Genomic DNA, 21844 nt, shown 5'->3' on the forward strand with positions numbered 1-21844 from the left:
CAAAAGGCAAAGAAGAAAGGGAAAGACATATCCAACTGAATGCAGAGTTCCAGAGAATAGAGAGGAGAGATAAGAAAGCCTTCTTAACTGAACAATGCCAAGAAACAGAGGAGAACAATAGAATGGGAAAGACTAGATTCTTTCAAGAAACTTGGAAATACCAAAGGAACATTTCATGAAAAGATGGGCACCATAAGTAACAAATGGCAAGGATCTAACAGAAGCAGAAGAGATTAAGAGATGGCAAGAATACACAGAAGAACCATATAGAAAAGGTCATAATGACCTGGATAATCACAGTGGTGTGGTCACTCACCTAGAGGCAGACATACTGGAGTATAAAGTCAAGTGGGCCTTAGGAAGCATCACTATGAACAAAGCTAGTGGAGGTGATGGAATGCCAGCTGAGCTATTTCAAATCCTAAAAGATGATGCTGTTAAAGTGCTGCACTCAATATGCCAGCAATTTTTAAAACTCAGCTGTGGCCACAGGACTGGAAAAGTTCCGTTTTCATTCCAATCCCAAAGAAAGACAATGTCAAAGAATGTTCAAACTATTATACAATTGTGCTCATTTCACATGCTAGAAAGTTAATGCTCAAAATTCTTCAAGCTAGGCTTCAACAGTACACGAACCATGAATTTCCAGATGTTCAAGCTGGATTTAGAAAAGGCAGAGGAACCAGAAATCAAATTCCCAACATTCATTGGATCATAGAAAAAGCCAGAGAATTTCAGAAAAACATCTGCTTCATTGACTATGCTAAAGCCTTTGACTGTGTGGATCAAAACAAACTGGAAAATTCTTTAAGAGATGGTAATACTAAGACCACATTACTTGTCTCCTCAGAAACTTGTATGCAGGTGAAGAAGCAACAGTTAGAACCGGACATGAAACAATGGACTGGTTCAAAATTGGGAAAGGAGTATGTCAAGGCTGTATATTGTCACCCTGCTTATTTAACTTATATGCACAGTACATGTTACATGTACAGTAGATATTCCAGATGTTTAAGGTGGATTTAGAAAAGGCAGAGGAACCAGAGATCAAATTGCCAACATCCGCTGGATCATTGAAAAAGCAAGACAGTTCCAGAAAGACATCTACTTTTGCTTTATTGACTACACTAAAGCCTTTGAGTGTGGATCACAACCAACTGTGGAACATCCTTAAAGAGATGGGAATACCAGACCATCTGCCCTGCCTCCTGAGAAATCTGTATGCAGGTCAAGAAGCAACAGTTAGAACTGGACATGGAACAGAAGACTTGTTCCAAATCGGAAAAGGAGTACGTCAAGGCTGTATATTGTCACCCTGCTTATCTAACTTATATGCAGAGTACATCATGCAAAATGCTGGGCTGGATGAAGCACAAGCTGGAATCAAGATTGCCGGGAGAAATATGAATAACCTCAGATATGCAGATGACATGACCCTTATGGTAGAAAGCAAAGAAGAACCAAAGAGCCTCTTGATGAAAGTGAAAGAGGAGAGTGAAAAAGTTGGCTTAAAACTCAACATTCAAAAAACAAAGATCATGGCATCTGGTCCCATCACTTCATGGTTAATAGATGGGAAAAACATGGAAACAGTGACAGGTTTTATTTTCTTGGGCTCCAAAATCACTGCAGATGGTGACTGCAGCCATGAAATTTAAAGATGCTTGCTCCTTGGAAGCAAAGCTATGACCAATCTAGACAGCATATTTAAAAGCAGAGACATTACTTTGCCAACAAAGGTCCGTCTAGTCAAGGCTATGCTTTTTCCAGTAGTCATGTATGGATGTGAGATTTGGACCATAAAGAAAACCGAGTGGTAAAGAACTGATGCTTTCGAACTGTGGGGCAGAAGACTCTTGAAAGTCTTCTTGGACTCCTTGGACAGCAAAGAGCTCAAACTAATCAATCCTAAAGGAAACAATCCCTGAATATTCTTCATTGGAAGGACTGATGCTGAAGCTGAAGCTACAATACTTTGGCCACCTGATGTGGTAAGCCAACTCATTGGGAAAGACCCTGATGCTGGGAAAGATAGACAACAGGAGGAAAAGGGTGCGACAGAGGATGAGATAGTTGGATGGCATCACTGGCTAAGTGAACATGAGTTTGAGTAAACTCCAGGGGATGGTAAAGGACAGGGAAGGCTGGGGTGCTGCAGGCCATGGGGTCACAAAGGGTTGGACACGACTTAGTGATTTAACAGCAACAATACACCACATCACTACTTCTTTTCTTTTTAAATTTATTTATTTATTTGGCTGCATGAGGTTTTAATTGCAGCTTGTGGGATCTTATTCCCTGACCAGGGTTTGAAACTGAATCTCCTGCATTGGAAGCACAGAGTCTTAGCCACTGGACCACCAGAGAAGTCTCACTGCTTATTTCTTAAAAGAGACTTTTGGCTAGAAAAAGTCTAGCCACCTCTTTGCTGTAAATTTAAATTAGGAGTGAAGGAAAGTTACATGGCTCAAAATAGCCTGGAGTTAAAACTCCCCTCCAGGTCCTCCCCACCATTCTATGCAAAACAAAGGACTCTCTCACCTGAAGAAAAAAATGGACATTAAGGTTGATTACTCCCAGCTCCTAGCCTGTCCAGCCTCTGGTCGATCTCCAAAATTCCTTGCCCCAGCCGTTTAAGAGATAACTACTCTGAACAACCTTGGAGAAGAACAGGCCCCCTTAAGACAGTAACTTTCCACATATACATGCCCATATATACTTACTCTTTTCCTGGATAAGTGCAGCAGCTGGCTAATCTGACTCCTGCCCCCTTGTCTCCTCATTAAAGGTGATTGTTCCTGTAAGAAGTGCCGGTCTCCTTTTTCTGAACCTCGCCTTCTCTAACTCCCTTACACTACAACGAGGTCTATGCCTCCTGCTGCTGCTGCTAAGTCGCTTCTGTCGTGTCCGACTCTGTGCGACCCCAGAGACGGCAGCCCACCAGGCTCCCCCGTCCCTGGGATTCTCCAGGCAAGAACACTGGAGTGGGTTGCCATTTCCTTCTCCAGTGCATAGAAGTGAAAAGTGAAAGTGAAGTCGCTCAGTCGTGTCCAACTCTTAGCGACCCCATGGACTGCAGCCTACAAGGCTCCTCCGTCCATGGGCTTTTCCAGGCAAGAGTACTGGAGTTGGGTGCCATTGCCTTCTCCGCTATGCCTCCTAGGGTGCTTGAATTTAAAGCACCCTCAGCGTCGGACATCACTCAACAGGGAAAGGAGGATATTTGGGGACGCTGTGGAGGAGCTTTCTAGAGGCCATTAAAAAGACTGAGATCCTTTGAAACAGTCTACCCCACTCACAAGGATATCACACCCACACACATACACACACATGAATCTGCCACAGCATGATTTGGATTGGACTGAAATGCAAAAAAAAAAGACGCAATCCAGCACGCGCCACTGCGCCAGCGACCGCCTCCAACCCACCCCCCAAGCCCGAGCCTGCGTATGCGCAGGCGGGCGACCTTCATGGGCGGGGCTCAGGCGGTGGCGCCAGAGCATGATACAGCGGATTGGCCGCCGGGACGTCGACGGTTGACCCGGCCCCGCCTCCATTCGCCTGGCGCATGTGCAGGGCGGAAACGAGGGAAATTCAATCCCCGGCCGAGAGGAAACTCTCTGAGGCGTCATGGAGGTGTCCCGAGGTTTTGCGGAAGCTGGGGCCTTAAGCCCGGAGCAGGCTGCCAGTTACCTGAGGTATGTCTGGGACGATGGGCGGGTCTGGTTCACCGGCCCTGGCCGGGAGTGGGGATGAAGGTCCCTTGGACTCCCCCAGGGGCCCAAAGTGCTGACAAGGGCGCGCGCGAGACGCGCGCCATTGTCCTCCGAAGAGGGAGTGGGAATATCTGCAGATTTCTAAATCCTGGGGAGCCCCCGATGCCGGGTCAAATAACTCTCCCGTATGTACTCGATTGAAGAGCCAGAACTTCAATCGATCCAGGCTTTCTCGGGTCTTCAGCTTTCAAAATTACTATTTTGAAATCCATTTTATTTCAATACATAAAAAGTGGTGATACATTATGGTATTGTTCTTACTAAATTTAAATATTTTACTTTTATAATTTAATGTATCGTTTTCAGTCAGGGTTGAGCACTCATCTTTCTGTTTGGAAATAGTTAAATTTTTTTTTTGATATGTAACATATTAAAGATATAAAATTCACATTATATGTAGTAAAATATTTTCCCTTTTTATTTTTCCAACGATTTTTTTGCATGTTGTGCGTTGATATACAAACATACACGTTAATTTTAACATCCCCCCCCCAACAAAAAAAAGCTTTTCTTGGGTCTTTCCAGTCTACCAAGCTCCAGGCCTAGGGGATACAGAGGAGTAAAACACTGGCCCTGCCCCCAAATTGCTTATACTCTAGTGGTGGAAAGAGATAGGTAAACCACAGTTGGTATATTGCTTGATAAATGTGTGGGGAATGGCCAACTACAAGGGTCAGTGGGCTGAGGGAAGGGCTCACAGGAGACTTTAGTGTTGAGAAAGGAATGTTCCTTCACCAGATGGCCAAGGATGGGGGAATGAACATTTAAATGTTTTAAAAAATTGTTATAAAATAAAACATAAAATTTAACATCTTAGCTGTTTTTTTTTAATTTATTTTTTATTAAAGTATAGTTGATTTACAATGTGTTTAATTTCTGCTTTACAGGAAAGTGATTGATTTATACATGTATATTTTTAGGATTTAAAAACTTTTTAATTCAAGTATTGTTGATTTACAACATCATGTTATTATAGTTTCAGGTATACTTTTTCATATTTTTTTCATTATGGTTTATCACAGGATATTGAATATGGTTCCCTGTGCTATATACCTTGTTTATCCATTATATATATAATAGCTTGCATCTGCTAATTGCAAACTCCAAAACCCATGGTGTAGGAGCACAGAAGGGGTGGGGCTCAGGGCACAGGCAGCCACTGAGGTGGCTTGTTTCCATGGAGAGAGGGGTGCAAGAAGGTTACTGCGAGGCCAGGTAGAGACTTCAAGGTCAATGAAGGACTGTGTGTTCCGGGTGAGTGGCCGCGTGTCACTTTGCTCATCCATGTGCAGCAGCAGCTGGCAACTTCAGGAGAGCCCCGTCCTCCTTCAGTGTGCCTCAGGCATCCTTTACTGAGAAAGCTTAGCATCATGCTGGCTGTAGAGGACAGATGCTTAAAGGAGTTCTGTCATCATAGAGCAGGTATTGAGGGGTAAATTTGGAACTGAGACGCGATAAATGATGACTGACAGAGTTATCTGACCTCTATTTATCTATGACCCACCCTCTCTCCCATGTCACTCACTGTCTGTCACTCTCTCTTTGTGAGCCACTTGCTTGTCCTCTATGTTCTCTTGCTGTCACCCATCTCTTCTCTTTCTCTATGTCACCCACTTTCTTCTGCTATTTAATTTCTGTTTCATTTCTACTATTTCTTCTGTTTCATTCTACTCCCATTGCTTTTGTCAAGGTCACAAATGACTTTCATATAGCTAAACCTAATGGTCAGTTCATAATTCTCCTCTTCCTTTGCCTACCAGTAGTACTTGACAGAGTAGAACAGTTCTCCACAAAATGCTAGATCCATTTGGCCACTGGGGCCCCTCACTCTCCTGACTTGAGGTCGCAGAGTGTCTGACTCTTTGCAAGCTCATGGATTGGGGTCCGCGAGGCTCCTCCGTCCATGGGATTTTCCAGGCAAGAATACTGGAGTGGGTTCCCATTCCCTTCTCCAGGGGATCTTCCCGACCCAGGGATTGAACCCAGGTCCCCCTCATTGCAGGTAGACTCTTTACCATCTGAGCCACTAGGGAAACTACACACACACACACACACACACACACAATATATATATAGTGCATGTTTGAAAGTTGGTAAGAGTAAATCTTTAAAATTCTTAAAAGTTCTCATCACAAAAAAGTCTATAATTATGTGTGGTGACAGATGGTAACTAGACCTATTGTGGTGATCATTTCACAGTACATATAAATATCAAGTCATTAGGTTGTACACCTGAAACTAATACAGTGCTGTTTGCTGATTATATCTCAATAAAAATTAAAAAAAAAAGACTATTCTAGAGCCAAGACAAAAAGATTTAAGGTTCAGTATTTTTGTCAAGAATTCTTCATAGGTAAGGTCATGTACTTCATATTGCAACATATCAGGAAGTATACACTGCCTGATTTTTCTACTTTTAGTAATTTTATGGTTGATCAGTGAGTTCAGGTAGTCATAGGCAGATCACTCCTTTACAAAGCTTCATTTCCCCCCTTGTGATGAATAAATAATATGTCAGGGATACTTTAGCATCCTATGAATATCCACTTCCCCATCAGCCTTTCATTCATTGATAATCATTACCATCAATAATATCATTATTATCAATACCTAAATCAATTATTTCATTAGGTATTACAAGTGGTGGTTTTCTAGTTTCACCATTCTTTTCTGTATTAATTAGCTGGAATTCTTTCTGTTAATGTTGGAATGCCATTTTTAAAAATTATACTCCTTTCTTTGGTGATCCTATTCAGATTCTTGGTTTTAAATTTCATCTTTAAAAAAAACTTATTTTTGGGTGCAGTGGGTCTTCATTGCCACATACAGGCTTCCTCTAGTTGTGGCAGATGGGGGCTACTCTTCGTTGCCTTGTATGGACTTCTCGTTGTGGTGGCTTCTCTTGTTCTCTTCTCTTGAGGGAGCACGGACTCTGCAGCATGGGCATTTCAGTAGTTGTGGCATGTGGGCTCAGTAGCTGTGGCTCACGGGCTTAGTTTCTCTGTGGCGTGTGGGATCTTCCCAGACTGGGGATTGAACTTGTGTCCCCTGTATTGAAAGGCGGACTCCCAACCACTGGACCACCAGGGAAGTCCCTAAATCCTGTCTTTATGTTGTGAATTTTCACATTTTTGTCTTTAGTTCTGACCTATTCTGAACACTAGACTCCTGTATCCAGCTACTTACTCTGTATCTCTACTTGATAATAGACATATCAAACTTAACTTGTCCAAAAGCAGAGGACAGATCTTGAAAAATAACAAAATTGGAGGACTCACTGTACCTGATTTCAAAACTAACTACAAAGCTATGGTGGTCAGGATACATATATAAGTATAAACATAGAGATAAATGGAATAGAACTGAAGAGTCTAGACTCTTCTTTCCTGTAACAACATAAAGCACCCATTTTTTGTTGTCGTTTAGTCACTAAGTTGTGTCTGACTCTTGTGACCCCATGGACTGTAGCCTGCCAGGCTCCTCTGTCCATAGTATTTCCCAGGCAAGAATAGCTAAAGTACCCATACTTCAGGTATTTACTAGGTGTAGGGGATTATGGTTGCTATAGTGTTTTGTTTCGGGTTTGTTTTTTTTTTAATCTGTACAGGAAGCTTTCACATCCACCCTCTTCTGGTGATCTTATCCTTTGGCCACTAGGGTGGGCAAGATAATAGTTTTTAACATTCTTGTTCTGAAATATAAGACATATATAAGAAAATGTAAATATTCAATGTAATGAATTATCATTGTAACTACTACCTAGGTCATGGTTTGTTTTTAGATTTATATTCTTATCTTAATGGAAAGTCTTATCTGTTTGCACACTGAGGTGGCCTGAAGGTTAACTGAAGGCACACTTGAGGGTTCAGGACTTTTTCCAAAACAACCCTAGGTTTGTTCAGATTTTGGGTTAATTGCTTGCTTGAAGCCCCAGAGTTTTGTGCTCCAGTGTCGTAGTTAACCAGATAACCTTGGGCTGAAAGATCGAGGGCTGGAGGTACCAAAGTTCTTTTCTACCATAAAGGAACTTAATATTGTTCCTGGAGAATTTTTCATTTTTATTAGACTTTATCCCAAAGGGCCAGTCAGGATGTTAACCACCAGATGCTCCCCCGAATAATGAAACTTTTTCCTGCTGAAGAGTATTAGTTGGTATAATCTATCTGAATGCCAAAGCACATCCCCTATGTCAAAACTTTTTTTGGTTTTGGCATAATTACTAATTAGCTGCTTTTTCTGGAGTAATTAGGAGCAGATTCAGCTGCCTTCTGATGGTATGTTGTTAGCATGTAAGAGATGCTATCTTCCTGTTTTTTCTGGTAGAAGGTATTTGTCCAGTTCAACCAAAATTTTCAGGTCTTAAGTTACAAAGAAGGTGGCAGATCCCTGTCTGCCTTTGAAACAGGCCTTGCTCTTCTTGCCTCCTTATATTCTCTTTCTGACAGGGTTCAGAGGACCTGAAAGAGCACTAAGAACCTTGGGTCTCTTTTGGTCCATTTGGTTTGGTCCAGATAGTTCCCAAGCCAGTGACACAGATAATAAATACTACAGAAAGCCTTACACTGTTTTAGGTAATAGGGGGAAACAGAGTACATATATGGACAATGTGAAAAGCTTGTGTAGGGTCTTATCCTCAGAGCCCTAGGCTTACCATTTGGGGGTAGGAGTGGGGGAAAACATTTGGAGAAGGGATACAGTCAAAGTTGATGGTACTTTTTCTTTCTAAGATAAACGAGGAGTCATGAACTGGCAGTCCATGAGCCACATTCACAGATAAATTTTATTTGTCTGACCCAGTGTTTTAAACATGTATGCATTAGTTACTATTTAAAAATCAGGAGAATTCACATAAAAATCAGAATTTCCAACTGTCTTTCAACTATCAGAAGATCTTGGCAACTCTGGACTCGTTTTTGTTTTTTTTTTTTTAACTTTTTTTCTATTTTTTTAAAATAAATTTTTAATTTTTAAATCTTAGTTTACTACATTCTTTTTAAACTAATTTCTCATTTTCCCTTTGGTTTGTTTTATTTTTACAAACCCTTGGAGGGCTGAGTTTCAATAGATTGCAGGGAGGTAGCTGCTCTGCTGTGTATGAAACCCAGACTTGGAGGCAGGTCCTCTATGAATGGTTTAACACCAGTTTCCACAGGAGTGAAATGATGGTGAAGTGATGGGCAAGGGGACGGCCACCTTTCCAGCTGCACCCCGTGTCCCAGGATGATGGGCTTTCCATATTGGACCCTGGTCCCAACATGCGGCAGGGCTGCCACACCAAGCCCTGAGAACTCTGGGCTCTTATTCCTGTGTTGGAATTACCATCCAGAGATGAATTACAGCTTGCCTCCTTTACATGGGGCATATTCCTCAGTGTTGCTTTCAATATAGCAGCTTCACACCTCTGTTACTTGCTTTATCCCTATAGGTCTTTGCTTTATGACCTCTATACGTTGGGTGTATTGGGCACGGACCAAACCTGACGAGTTAAAATAGAATTCTGTAAGGTTTGAGGCCCACTGCTCTTCATCCCAGAGAAGGCAATGGCACCCCACTCAAGTACTCTTGTCTGGAAAATCCCATAGACAGAGGAGCCTGGTGGGCTGCAGTCCATGGGGTCGCAAAGAGTTGGACACGACTGAGCAACTTCACTTTCACTCTTCACTTTCATGCATTGGAGAAGGAAATGACACCCCACTCCAGTGTTCTTGCCTGGAGAATCCCAGGGATGGAGGAGCCTGGTGGGCTGCCGTCTATGGGGTCGCACAGAGTCGGACACGACTGAAGCGACTTAGCAGCAGCAGCAGCAGCTCTTCATCCCTGAACCCCTCTCTTATATGCTTTAATAGCCCTCTATACTTTTCCTTCACAGCCATTACAACAGTTTGTAGCTACTTATGTGATACTTTGATAAATGTCAGTCTCCTGTACCATGAGCTGCACGAAGGCAGAGACCTGTTTTGTTCTTAGCTGTATCTCCAGTGTTTAGCACAATGTTTGACATGTGATAAGAATCCGCCTGCAATGCAGAAGACCTGGGTTCAATCTCTTGGTTGGGAAGATCCCCTAGAGGAGGACATGGCAACCCACTCCAGTATTCTTGCCTGGAGAATCCCATGGAGCCTGGTGGACTACAGTCCGTGGGGTTGCAAAGAGTCAGACATGACAGAGCAACTAAGCACAGCACAGCAAATGCTTAATACAAATTTGATGAAGTGAATGTTGCGTAGCTTACTTTGGTTGGTCAAATATCCTCCAATGACAGTGGTTACAATTTCACCAGTGGAGAACCCGTATTCATTGGGTGATTATCACAGAGGAGTATTCTGAGACAGAGCCCACTGGGGATTGGTGCCTCCGTGCTACCTGTGCTAGTTCAGTTGGCGCTCAGTCGTGTCTGACCCCTTGCAACCCCATGGACTACAGCACGCCAGGCTTCCCTGCCCATCACCAACTCCCGGAACCTACTCACACTCATGTCCATCGCGTCAGTGATGCCATCCAATCATCCCATCCTCTGTCGTCCCCTTCTCCTCCCACCTTCAATCTTTTCCATTGAGGGTCTTTTCCAGTCAGTTCTTCACATCAGGTGGCTAAAGTATTAGAGTTTCAGCTTCAGCATCAGTTCTTCCAATGAATATTCAGGACTGATTTCCTTGAGGATGGACTGGTTGGATCGCCTTCCAGTCCAAGGGACTCTCAAGAGTCTTCTCCAACACCACAGTTCAAAAGCATCAATTCTTTGACGCTCAGCTTTCTTTATAGTCCAACTCTCACATCCATACATGACTACTGGAAAAATCTGTGCTAATTCAGAAGCAATTATGTCTCAGGATCTAAGCTTCTGCTGGACCTTATAGCGAAGCTCAAGTTCCTCCATTAAGATCTCTAGTAGCCTGAGGTTTCAGCTACCTGAACAAGGCTGTTTTTAAATAAGGCTGCTTATAAAAGCATTTTAATTGTGTTAATGTTGAAGTGACTTTCTCTGAATTCTGCTTTATATCCTGTCTTGAAGGCAGTGGTTTTCAAACCTCCAGGTCTTAGATGGTCAGTCAGATTATAGTCTGCTAGTGAAGTTTTTGGAGAGTTGCAAACTCCTGGAAAGACAAAAGACTGCCCACTGTATCTGAAAGTTGTTTAACTTTCTGAGTATCCTGATCTCACCATTGCATACCTTTGGTGAACATATACCAAATGCCTCCTGTGGACCAGCTCACTCTGCTGGTTGCTTAGAATGCAGTGGTGAAAGACATACATGTCCTTAAAATCGTGTGTGTGTGTGTGTGTGTGAGAGAGAGAGAGAGAGAGAGAAAGTCGCTCACTTGTGTCCGACTCTTTGCGACCCCATGGACTGTAGCCTGCCAGGCTCCTCTGTCCATGGAATTCTCCAGGCAAGGACACTGGAGTGGTAGCCTATCCCTTCTTCAGAGGACCTTCCCAACCCAGGGATCGAACCCAGGTCTTGGGCATTGCAGGTGGATTCTTGACTGTCTGAGCCACCAGTTTCATATGATGACATGGAAAATTTCATATGATAGATTAAAAAAAACACAAGATATGTCTCCAATCCAGATTATGTGTATGTTTGTGTGAAGGGGGAAGTTGTCAGAGAAGCCTTCTTAAGAAAAAAATACTGACTTTTAAAGATTAGTGGGAATTAAGCAGTGGGGAAGAAGCTGTTGTACATGGCATACTAGACAGTTTTATGTGTAAAGATTTAGAAGCAAGAGGAAGCATGGCCCCTTCAGGGCAGGGTAGGAGTTTAGGATTGCTGGAATATGGTGAAAATTGGAGGAGTGAAAGCAGATCTTTGGAACTTTTCCCTGCCTGGGAAAAATATAACATGGAGGCAAGGTAGAAAGATAGAGCAGTGGCTTTGGATTTTTCAGGCTTCAGTTAAAATTCTAACTCTGCCACTTGCTTTGCTAGCTGGGTAACTTCAGACAATTCATTTGACCACGACATGCTGAGTCTCACTTTCCTTATGTTATAAAATCAGGATATCTGGGCCTGGGTCAGTTGTTCTGTTCCTTCTCTTAGCCAGATTATCGTATCTCTTCTGGATTGCTCTACTTCCCACCTTTCTACACCCATCCTCTTGAACAAATGGCAGTTCCTCAAAAAGTTAAACATAGAATTTTGATGTGACCCAGCAGTTCCACTCTTAGGGGTATACCCAATAGAATTGAAAACAGGGACCCAAACATATACTTGCATACCAGTGTTCATTGCAGCAGTATTTATAAGAGCTGAAAGGTGGAAACAGCCCAAGTGTCCACTGATAAATGGATAAAATAGGTTTCCATGCAGTGGAGTATTCAGACTTGAAAATGAGTAAAATTGTGATACATGTTACAATATGGATGAACCTTGAAAACATGCTAGGTGAAATAAGCCAGGAACAAAAGGACCAATATTGTGTGATTCTACTTGTATAAGATACCTAGAATAGGCAAATTCACATAGAGACAGAAAGTAGAATAGAGGTTATTAGGGGCTGGGCAGGAGGGAATGGAGACAGAGTTTCTGCTTGGGATGATGCATAAGTTTTAGAAATAGATAGTGGTGATAGTTTTACAACATGATGAGTGTAATTAATGCTATTGAAGTACAATTGGAATGGTTAAAATAGCAAATTTCATCTTAGTTAGATTTCACCACAAAAAAAAATTCTCCAGAAATTTATTCTTTCTCTGACTTCCAGAGGCCAGAAGTCTGAAATCAACAGGGTGTCAGCAGGGTTAGTGTCTTTTTGGAGGCTGTGAGAGAGAATCTGTTCTGTGCTTCTTTTAGCTTCTGGTGGTGCTGATGATCCTTGGAATACCTTGGCATGTAGATGCATCACTCCATTCTCTGCATCTGTCTTCACATGGCATTCTCCACTTTGTCTCTCTCTTTGTGTGCAATATACCTCTTATAAGGATAATAGTCATGTTGGATTAGGACCCACCTTAATCCAGGATGACTGCATATTAACTTGATTACATCTGCCAATACCCTATTTTCCCAAATAAGGTCATTCATACATTCCAGGTCAACATGAAATTTGGGGGGATACTGTTCGATCCAATAGGAAGCCACTGCTGTGGATAAAATCTTCTGGAGGAAAGTACATAGAGTCAGAAGGGCAATGACAATACAAAGATCCTTGGGAATACCAACGTCTATATGAGGATAGGCAGAAAGGAAGGAATTCAAGACTCAGACTGAGAAGGAATGATTAGAGAGCAGGAAGAAATCCAGGAGAAAGTGTTGTATACCACTATACCCGAGGAGAAGGGAATACTTAATGAAGGAGATGGTGGTCAGTGGTTTTAAATGCAGCACAAAGGTCAAGAAAGACCAAGAAATGGCCATTTGATTTGGCAGTATGGAGGTTGTTGGTGCCCTTGGTGAAAACAGCTGCATTAGGGTGCTTAGGTGAGAAGCCACATTGTCGTGTATTATGTCTCCGTTTTGTGAGCCTTTGAACTGAGAGGCAGCAGTCTATGGGCAAAGTGGTCCCCTTCTTTTTTTTTTGACCCACTACTCAGATCCTATTATTAATATCTCACTATACTTGTTTTATCACATACCTGTTATACCAATTCATCTTATTTTTTGGATGCATTTCAAAGTAAGTTGTAGACATCAGGATATGTCCTCCTACTTCAGCATAATACCATTAACTATTTTTATTTTTTAAAATTTATGTATTATTTTTGGCTGCTCTGGGTCTTTGTTGCTGGGCTCAGTCTTTCTCTAGTTGCAGGGAGGGGCTACTCTATTTGCAGTGTGTGGGCTTATTGTGGTGGCTTCTCCTGTTGCGAAGCATGGGCTCTAGGGCACGAGGGCTCAATAGTTGTGTTGCATGGACTTAGTTGCCTTGCAGCATGTGGAATCTTTCTGAACCGGGGATTGAACCCCTGTCCACTGCCTTGGCACGTGGATTCTTAACCATTGGACCACCAGGGAAGTCCTATACCATTAACTAGACTTCAATATTTTAGGGTTTTCTTCTTTTGAAGTAAAATTTACATACCAAGAAATGCTTCAGTTCAGTTCAGTCGCTCAGTCATGTCCAACTCTTTGCGACCCTATGAATCGCAGCACACCAGGCCTCCCTGTCCATCACCATCTCCCGGAGTTCACTCAAACTCACGTCCATTGAGTCAGTGATGCCATCCAGCCATCTCATCCTCTGTCGTCCCCTTCTCCTCCTGCCCCCAACCCCTCCCAGCATCAGAGTCTTTTCCAATGAGTCAACTCTTCACATGAGGTGGCCAAAGCTTTAGCATCATTCCTTCCAAAGAACACCCAGGGCTGATCTCCTTCAGAATGGACTGGTTGGATCTCCTTGCAGTCCAAGGGACTCTCAAGAGTCTTCTCCAACACCACAGTTCAAAAGCATCAATTCTTTGGCACTCAGCTTTCTTCACAGTCCAACTCTCACATCCATACATGACCACAGGAAAAACCATAGCCTTGACTAGACGGACCTTTGTTGGCAAAGTAATGTCTCTGCTTTTCAGTATGCTATCTATGTTGGTCATAACTTTTCTTCCAAGGAGTAAGCGTCTTTTAATTTCGTGGCTGCATTCACCATCTGCAGTGATTTTGGAGCCCCCCAAAATAGTCTGACACTGTTTCCACTGATTCCCCATCTATTTGCCATGAAGTGATGGGACCAGATGCCACGATCTTAGTTTTCTGAATGTTGAGCTTTAAGCCAACCTTTTCACTCTCCTCTTTCACTTTCATCAAGAGGCTTTTTAGTTCCTCTTCACTTTCTGCCATAAGGGTGGTGTCATCTGCATATCTGAGGTTATTGATATTTCTCCCGGAAATCTTGATGCCAGCTTGTGCTTCTTCCAGCCCAGCGTTTCTCATGATGTACTCTGCATATAAGTTAACAAGCAGGGTGACAATATACAGCCTTGACGTACTCCTTTTCCTATTTGGAACCAGTCTGTTGTTCCATGTCCAGTTCTAACTGTTGCTTCCTGACCTGCATATAGGTTTCTCAAGAAGCAGCTCAGGTGGTCTGATATTCCCATCTCTTTTAGAATTTTCCACAGTTTATTGTGATCCACACAGTCAAAGGCTTTGGCATAGTCAATAAAGTAGAAATAGATGTTTTTCTGGAACTCTCTTGCTTTTTTGATGATCCAGTGGATGTTGGCAATTTGATCTCTGGTTCCTCTGCCTTTTCTAAAATCAGCTTGAACATCTGGAAGTTCACGGTTCACCTGTTGCTGAAGCCTGGCTTGGAGAATTTTGAGCATTACTTTACTAGCGTGTGAGATGAGTGCAATTGTGTGGTAGTTTGAGCATTCTTTGGCATTGCTATTCTTTGGGATTGGAATGAAAACTGACCTTTTCCAGTCCTGTGGCCACTGCTGAATTTTCCAAATTTGCTGGCATATTGAGTGCAGCACTTTACACCTGTGTAAACAGTGTAACAATCTCTCTTGGCTTCCCCGTTTTTATACTTCAGGTTTCCTCCTTTTGGTTGTGCTCTGTGCAAAATAGGGCTTATACCCACCACCAGTCAAGAAAGGGAATGGAAATAGGCATATGCTCAAGGCCTATTGACAGTTGCAAGTTACATAACAATAGGCTTTGTTGTGCATGTCTTACCATAATTCAGTCTGTTATAATCAGATGTATATATGTGTAAATACTTGTGAATGGGCTCCTACCTGCCTAAGGTTACTTGAGGAAGCCCCTGTGGTGAGTTTGTATCCGCTGTGTGCCTAGGGCGCATGTGCAGTAGTTGGAAAAGTCTGTTTATTTTGTTGCATATCTTTGAGCTCTTCTGGGTGTGTCTGGGATGGGCTTTAGAGATCAGCTTGCATCCTTTTCAGCTGGGTCACCCCTTATTGCTCATGTTTAACTTCCTACCTAACATTATGATAAATTATTTTCCACTTTGATTAAAATGATCACCCTGGAAGTAAGGCCAAAAGTCAGCCATCTTCCCAGGCTAATTCTATGATCCAGGCTTTAATGGGCCAGTTTCCAGTACTGGCGTTCAGGTCATCTGCAATTTTTATGTCAGCCACACATGACTTACTGATTCTGACTGAGAATCAAAAGACTTAACCAATTGTATATGATGTATCCACATGCATCTTGACATGGGGACTGTAGATATAGAGATGTGTCAAGGAGCTCCTTATCAGGGGGCTGGATCAGGATAGGGGAACTGATTTCTTGATTTTTTTTTGGCTATGCTGGGTCTTCATTGCTGTGCGAGGGCTTTCTCTAGGTGTGGTGACCAGAGAGCTACTCATTGTTATGGTGTGCAGGCTTCTCACTGCAGTGGCCTCTACTTGCAGAGCTCGGGCTCTAGGTGCATGGGCTTCAGTAGTTGTGACATATGGGCTCAGTTGCTCCGTGGCATGTGGAATCCAGATCAGGGATTGAACCCATGTCCCTTGCATTGGCAGGTGGACTCTTAACCACTTAATCACCAGGGAAGTCCCTGAATTCTTTAAAAAAAATTTTTTTTATTGAAGTATAGTTGATTACAATGTTGTGTTATTTAATAGCAAATCACAGCAAAGTGATTCATATATATATGTGTGGGTGGGTATATTCTTTTTTAGATTTTTTTTTCCATTATAGGTTATAGCAAACTGAGTTCTTGTGGGAAGGAGAGCCATAATTCTACTCACATGGACCAAAATTCGCAAGACCAGGCTTCTGTACCCTGTGGTTGGTGGTCAGGTTAGAAAAGAGCAACTTCTGGTTGCTTTGCATGTGACGTCAATAAAGTTTTACTGGGTCAGGGTCTTTGCATTTAGTTCCTTATCTTGTCACATTCCAGAAGAACAGCATAGGGCATGTTGCAGAGGGCCCCCCAGATTAAGGAAAACCTAGTGCTTGTCTCTGCAGTTTAAGCTTGTGTCTTTTCAGCTGGTGATTTGCAAACACTGCTGTATTTAGTGGGGCTTAGCTTTGGGGGTATAATTATGGTATAGAAACCATAACTAATTGGTTTCTCTGGGTGGGAAAACATTGCAGTATCTAAGCCTGGCATTCCCTCTGTGGAGACAAAATGCTTCTCAAGGGATCAGGCAAGCATTGGAAGGATGGAACATGGGATGGGATTGTTGAGATGTGATGGGATTGTTAGTTGGCTGTGGTTGAGGCAGATTTTTGCATCTGGGGAAGTAGAAAGTGCTTTTGGGAAGAAATGGTTTTAAGTGGCTACTTTAAGGCAAAAATATTCAGGTGGGTTTAGGATCCAGGGAATTAGCAGCTGGGCAGTTCCGCCAGTGAAAGGGTAGCTTTGCAGGTAGAGGCTGTGTTTAACGGTTGTGTCTTTCTCCAGCAGTTGTTTGCATACAGTCTGTGTGTCCTTCAAAACATTCCTTAAAGGGAACCATATTCTAAGCATGTGATCTGAGTATAATCATTAAAATGTAAAGGGTTTTATTATCCCTTGAAATTAAAATCTCTTTTGGGTTGATGGTTTTGCATCTGAATAGTTCTTTAACATACTAGAGCTTCATATGTAAATATCTTTTGAAAAGTATTAAATTGGTAAATGAAAATAAAACTGACACTCTCCCCCCACACTCTAGCACTCTTTTTCTCCTTGTTGTCCTGCTTGAGAAGATGTTTTTCTGCTGAATTGGTTGTCCTCTTGGCTCCCAAGCCAGGCCCAAGGAGAATAGGGGAGCAATTTTGGAAAAAATATTTGAGCCCTTAAACTATTAGCTGAGTTCTCCAGATCATTAGGGATACAGTGTGTTATAGATGGACACATGATGGCAGTAGTAGTAAAAATGACATGTTTTCCTTCCAAGCCCAGGATTGGAGGTTAAGTGGCTAAACCAAACTGTATTACAGAAAGCATTGTAGTCTTGTAAATAACAAGATATCCAGAGCAGTGCTATAAAAAGCAGGTTTCATTTTCCCCCCAGTTCCATTATAGGGAAAGAATACTGTCCTAGGTCTAACTTTATTGTTGGAGCAGACAGGGTGGAGGGGAAGAACTGAGATACAGTATTAGATCTGCCAATTAGGGTGTTCCAGGGACTGGGAAGGTAATTTGGCTGACAGCAGGGGTTTGACCCAGCCAGAAAATGGTGCTAACAAATAACTGTAAACTCCAGTTGTGGTCCAGGCAGAAGGTTGACAAATGTGGATGTTTCAGAGGATGGGTAGCAAGAACCCAGAAGTATGAGTCTTGGGCTGGTGGTAAGAAGTCTAGGCAGACAGTCACCATTTAAAAATATATTTTTTTTATTTTTGGCTGCACTGGGTCTTCCTTGTTACATACAGGCTTTCTCTGGTTACAGCCAGTGGGAGCTACTCTTTGTTGAGGTGTGCAGGCTTTTCATTGCTCTGGCTTCTCTTGATGTGGAGCACAGCAGGCTCTAGGCATGCTGGCTTCAGTAGTTGTGGCACACGGGCTCTGTAGTTGCAGCTCGCGGGCCCTAGAGTGCACAGGCTCCGGTAGTTGTGGTTGTTCAGTCACTCAGTCATGCCTGACTATTTGCGACCCCATGGACTGCAGCACGCCAGGCCTCCCTGTCCATCACCAACTTCCGGAGCTTGCTCAAACTCATGTCCATCGAGTTGGTTATGCCATCCGACCGTCTCATCCTCTGTTGTCCCCTTCTGCTGCTGCCCTCAATCTTTCCCATAATCAGGGTCTTTTCAAATAAGTCAGTTCTTCGCATCAGGTGGCCAAAGTATTGGAGTTTCAGCTTCGACATCAGTCCTTCCAATGAACACCCAGGACTGATCTCCTTTAGGATGGACTGGTTGGATCTCCTTGTAGTCCAAGGGACTCTCAATAGTCTTCTGCAACACCACAGTTCAAAAGCATCAATTCTTCGGCACTCAGCTTTCTTTATAGTCCCACTCTCACATCCATACATGACTGCTGGAAAAACCATAGTTTTGACTAGACGGACCTTTGTTGACAAAGTAATGTCTCTCCTTTTTAATATGCTGTCTAGGTTGGTCATAGCTTTTCTTCCAAGAGTAAGCATTTTTAATTTCATGTCTGCAGTTACCATCTGCAGTGATTTTGGAGCCCCCAAAAAAGTCTCTCACTGTTTCCATTGTTTCCCCAACTATTTGCCATGAAGAGTGTGACCAGATGCCATGATCATAGTTTTTTAAACGGTGAGTTTTAAGCCAACTTTTTCACTCTCCTCTTTCACTTTCATCAAGAGGCTCTTTAGTTCTTCTTCACTTTCTGCTGTAAGGGTGGTGTCATATACGTATCTGAGGTTATTGATTTCTCCCAGCAATCTTGATTCCAACTTGTGCTTCATCCAGCCCGGCATTTTGCATGATGGACTCTGCATATAAGTTAAATAAACAGGGACAGTATATAGACTTGACATACTCCTTTCCCAATTTGGAACCCCTCTGTTTCCATGTCCAGTTGTAATTTCTTCTTGACCTGCATACAGATTTCTCAGGAGGCAGGTAAGGCATTCTGGTATTCCCATCTCTTGAAGAATGTTCCACAGTTTGTTGTGATCCACACAGTCAAAGGCTTTGGCATAGTCAATAAAGCAGAAGTAGATGTTTTTCTGGAGCTCTCTTGCTTTTTCAAGGATCCAGCGGATGTTGGCAATTTGATCTCTGGTTCCTCTGCCTTTTCTAAATCCAGCTTGAACATTTGAAAGTTCATGGTTCATGTACTGTTGAAGCCTGTCTTGGAGAATTTTGAGCATTACTTTGCTAGCATGTGAGATGAGCGCGATGGTGCAGTAGTTTGAACATTCTTTGGCATTGCCTTTCTGTGGTATTGGACCTTTTCCAGTCCTGTGGCCACTGCTGAGTTTTCCAAATTTCCTGGCATGTTGAGTGAAGCACTTTCACAGCATCGTCTTTCAGGATTTGAAATAGCTCAACTGGAATTCCATCACCTCCACTAGCTTTGTGTGTAGTGATGCTTCCTAAGGCCCACTTGACTTCACATTCCAAGATGTCTGACTCTAGGTGAGTGATCACACCATTGTGGTTATCTGGGTCATTAAGATCTTTTTTGTATAGTTCTTCTGTGTATTCTTGCTATCTCTTCTTAATATCTTCTGCTTCTGTTAGGTCCATACTATTTCTGTCCTTTATTGTGCCCATCTTTGCATGAAATGTTGCCTTGGTATCTCTAATTTTCTTGAAGAGATCTCTAGTCTTTCCCATTCTGTTGTTTTCCTGTTTCTTTGCATTGATCATGGAGGAAGGCTTTCTTATCTCTCCTTGCTATTCTTTGGAAGTCTGCATTCACATGATTATATCTTTCCTTTTCTCCTTTGCCTTTAGCTTCTCTTCTTTTCTTAGCTATTTGTAAGGCCTCCTCAGACAACCATTTTGCCTTTTTACATCTCTTTTTTGGGGGATGGTCTTGATCACTGCCTCCTGTACAATGTCATGAACCTCCATCCATAGTTCTTCAGGCACTCTGTCTATCAGATCTAATCCCTTGAATCTATTTATCACTTCTACTGTATAATCATAAGGGATTTGATTTAGGTTATACCTGAATGGTCTAGTGGTTTTCCCCACTTTCTTCAATTTAAGTCTGAATTTTGCAATAAGGAGCTCATGATTGGAGCCACAGTCAGCTCCTGGTCTTGTTTTTGTTGATTGTATAGAGCTTCTCCATCTTTGGCTACAAAGAATATAATCAATCTGGTTTCGGTGTTGGCCATCTGGTGATGTCCATGTGTAGAGTCTTCTCCTGTGTTCTTGGAAGAGGGTGTTTGCTATGACCAGTGCTTTCTCTTGGCAAAACTCTGTTATCCTTTGCCCTGCTTCATTCTGTACTCCAAGGCCAAATTTGCCTGTTACTCCAGGCATCTCTGGGAGAAGGCAATGGCACCCCACTCCAGTACTCTTGTCTGGAAAATCCCATAGATGGAGGAGCCTAGTGGGCTGCAGTCAGTGGGGTCGCAAAGAGTCAGACACGACTGAACGACTTCACTTTCACTTTTCACTTTCATGCATTGGAGAAGGAAATGGCAACCCACTCCAGTGTTCTTGCCTGGAGAATACCAGGAATGGGGGAGCCTTGTGTGCTGCCGTCTATGGGGTCGCACAGAGTTGGACACGACTGAAGCGACTTAGCAGCAGCAGCAGCCAGTTATCTCTTGACTTCCTACTTTTGCATTCTAGTCCCCTATGATAAAAGGACATCTTTTTTGGGTGTTAGTTCTAGAAGGTCCTGTAGTTCTTCATACAACCATTCAACTTCAGCTTCTTCAGCATTACTGGTCAGGGCATAGACTTGGATTACTGTGATGTTGAATGGCATGCCTTGGAAATTAACAGAGATCATTGTTTTTGAGATTACATCTGAGTACTGCATTTTGGACTCTTTTGTTGACTATGAGGGCTATTCCATTTCCCTAAGGGATTCTTGCCTACAATAGTAGATATAATGGTCATCTTAGTTAAATGCCATTCCATTCCATTTTAGTTCACTGTTTCCTAAAATGTCGATGTTCACTCTTGCCATCTCTTGTTTGACCACTTCCAATTTACCTTGATTCATGGACCTAACATTCCAGGTTCCTATGCAGTATTGTTCTTTACACCATCAGACTTTACTTCCATCACGAGTCACATCCACAACTGGGTGTTGTTTCCACTTTGGCTCTGTCTCTTCATTCTTTCTGGAGTTATTTCTCCATTCTTCTCCATAGCATATTGGGCACCTACTAGCCTGGGGAGTTCATCTTTCAGTGTCCTATCTTTTTGCCTTTTCATGCTGTTCATGGGGTTTTGAAGGCAAGAATACTGAAGTGCTTTGCCATTCCCTTCTCCAGTGGACCACGTTTTGTCAGAACTCTCCACCATGACCTGTCTGTCTTGGGTGGCCCTACACGGCCTGGCTCATAGTTTCATTGAGTTAGACGAGGCTGTGGTCCATGTGATCAGTTTGATTAGTTTTCTGTGATTGTGGTTTTCATTCTGTCTTCCCCCGAGGGATACTTCCCTGGTGGCTCAGAGGGTAAAGCGTCTGCCTGCAATGTGGGAGACCCATGTTCGATCCCTGGGTTGGGAAGATCCCCTGGAGAAGGAAATGGCAACCCACTCCAGTATTCTTGTTGGAGAAT

The 21844-nt window shown here is 42.7% G+C and overlaps 1 protein-coding gene across 1 annotated transcript in view; it reads left to right on the forward strand.

Moving 5' to 3' along the window:
* Window positions 1-3539: 3539 nt before the first annotated feature.
* Window positions 3540-21844, forward strand: part of ERCC6L (ERCC excision repair 6 like, spindle assembly checkpoint helicase) — a 29573-nt gene continuing 11268 nt past the window's right edge. The window contains exon 1 of the mRNA XM_055563216.1: window positions 3540-3698. Coding sequence (XP_055419191.1) covers window positions 3631-3698 — 68 coding nt within the window. The 5' untranslated portion in view covers window positions 3540-3630. The remainder of the gene's footprint in view (window positions 3699-21844) is intronic.

Source organism: Bubalus kerabau, chromosome X, assembly GCF_029407905.1.
Source record: "Bubalus kerabau isolate K-KA32 ecotype Philippines breed swamp buffalo chromosome X, PCC_UOA_SB_1v2, whole genome shotgun sequence".
NCBI classification, from domain to species: Eukaryota; Metazoa; Chordata; class Mammalia; order Artiodactyla; family Bovidae; genus Bubalus; species Bubalus kerabau.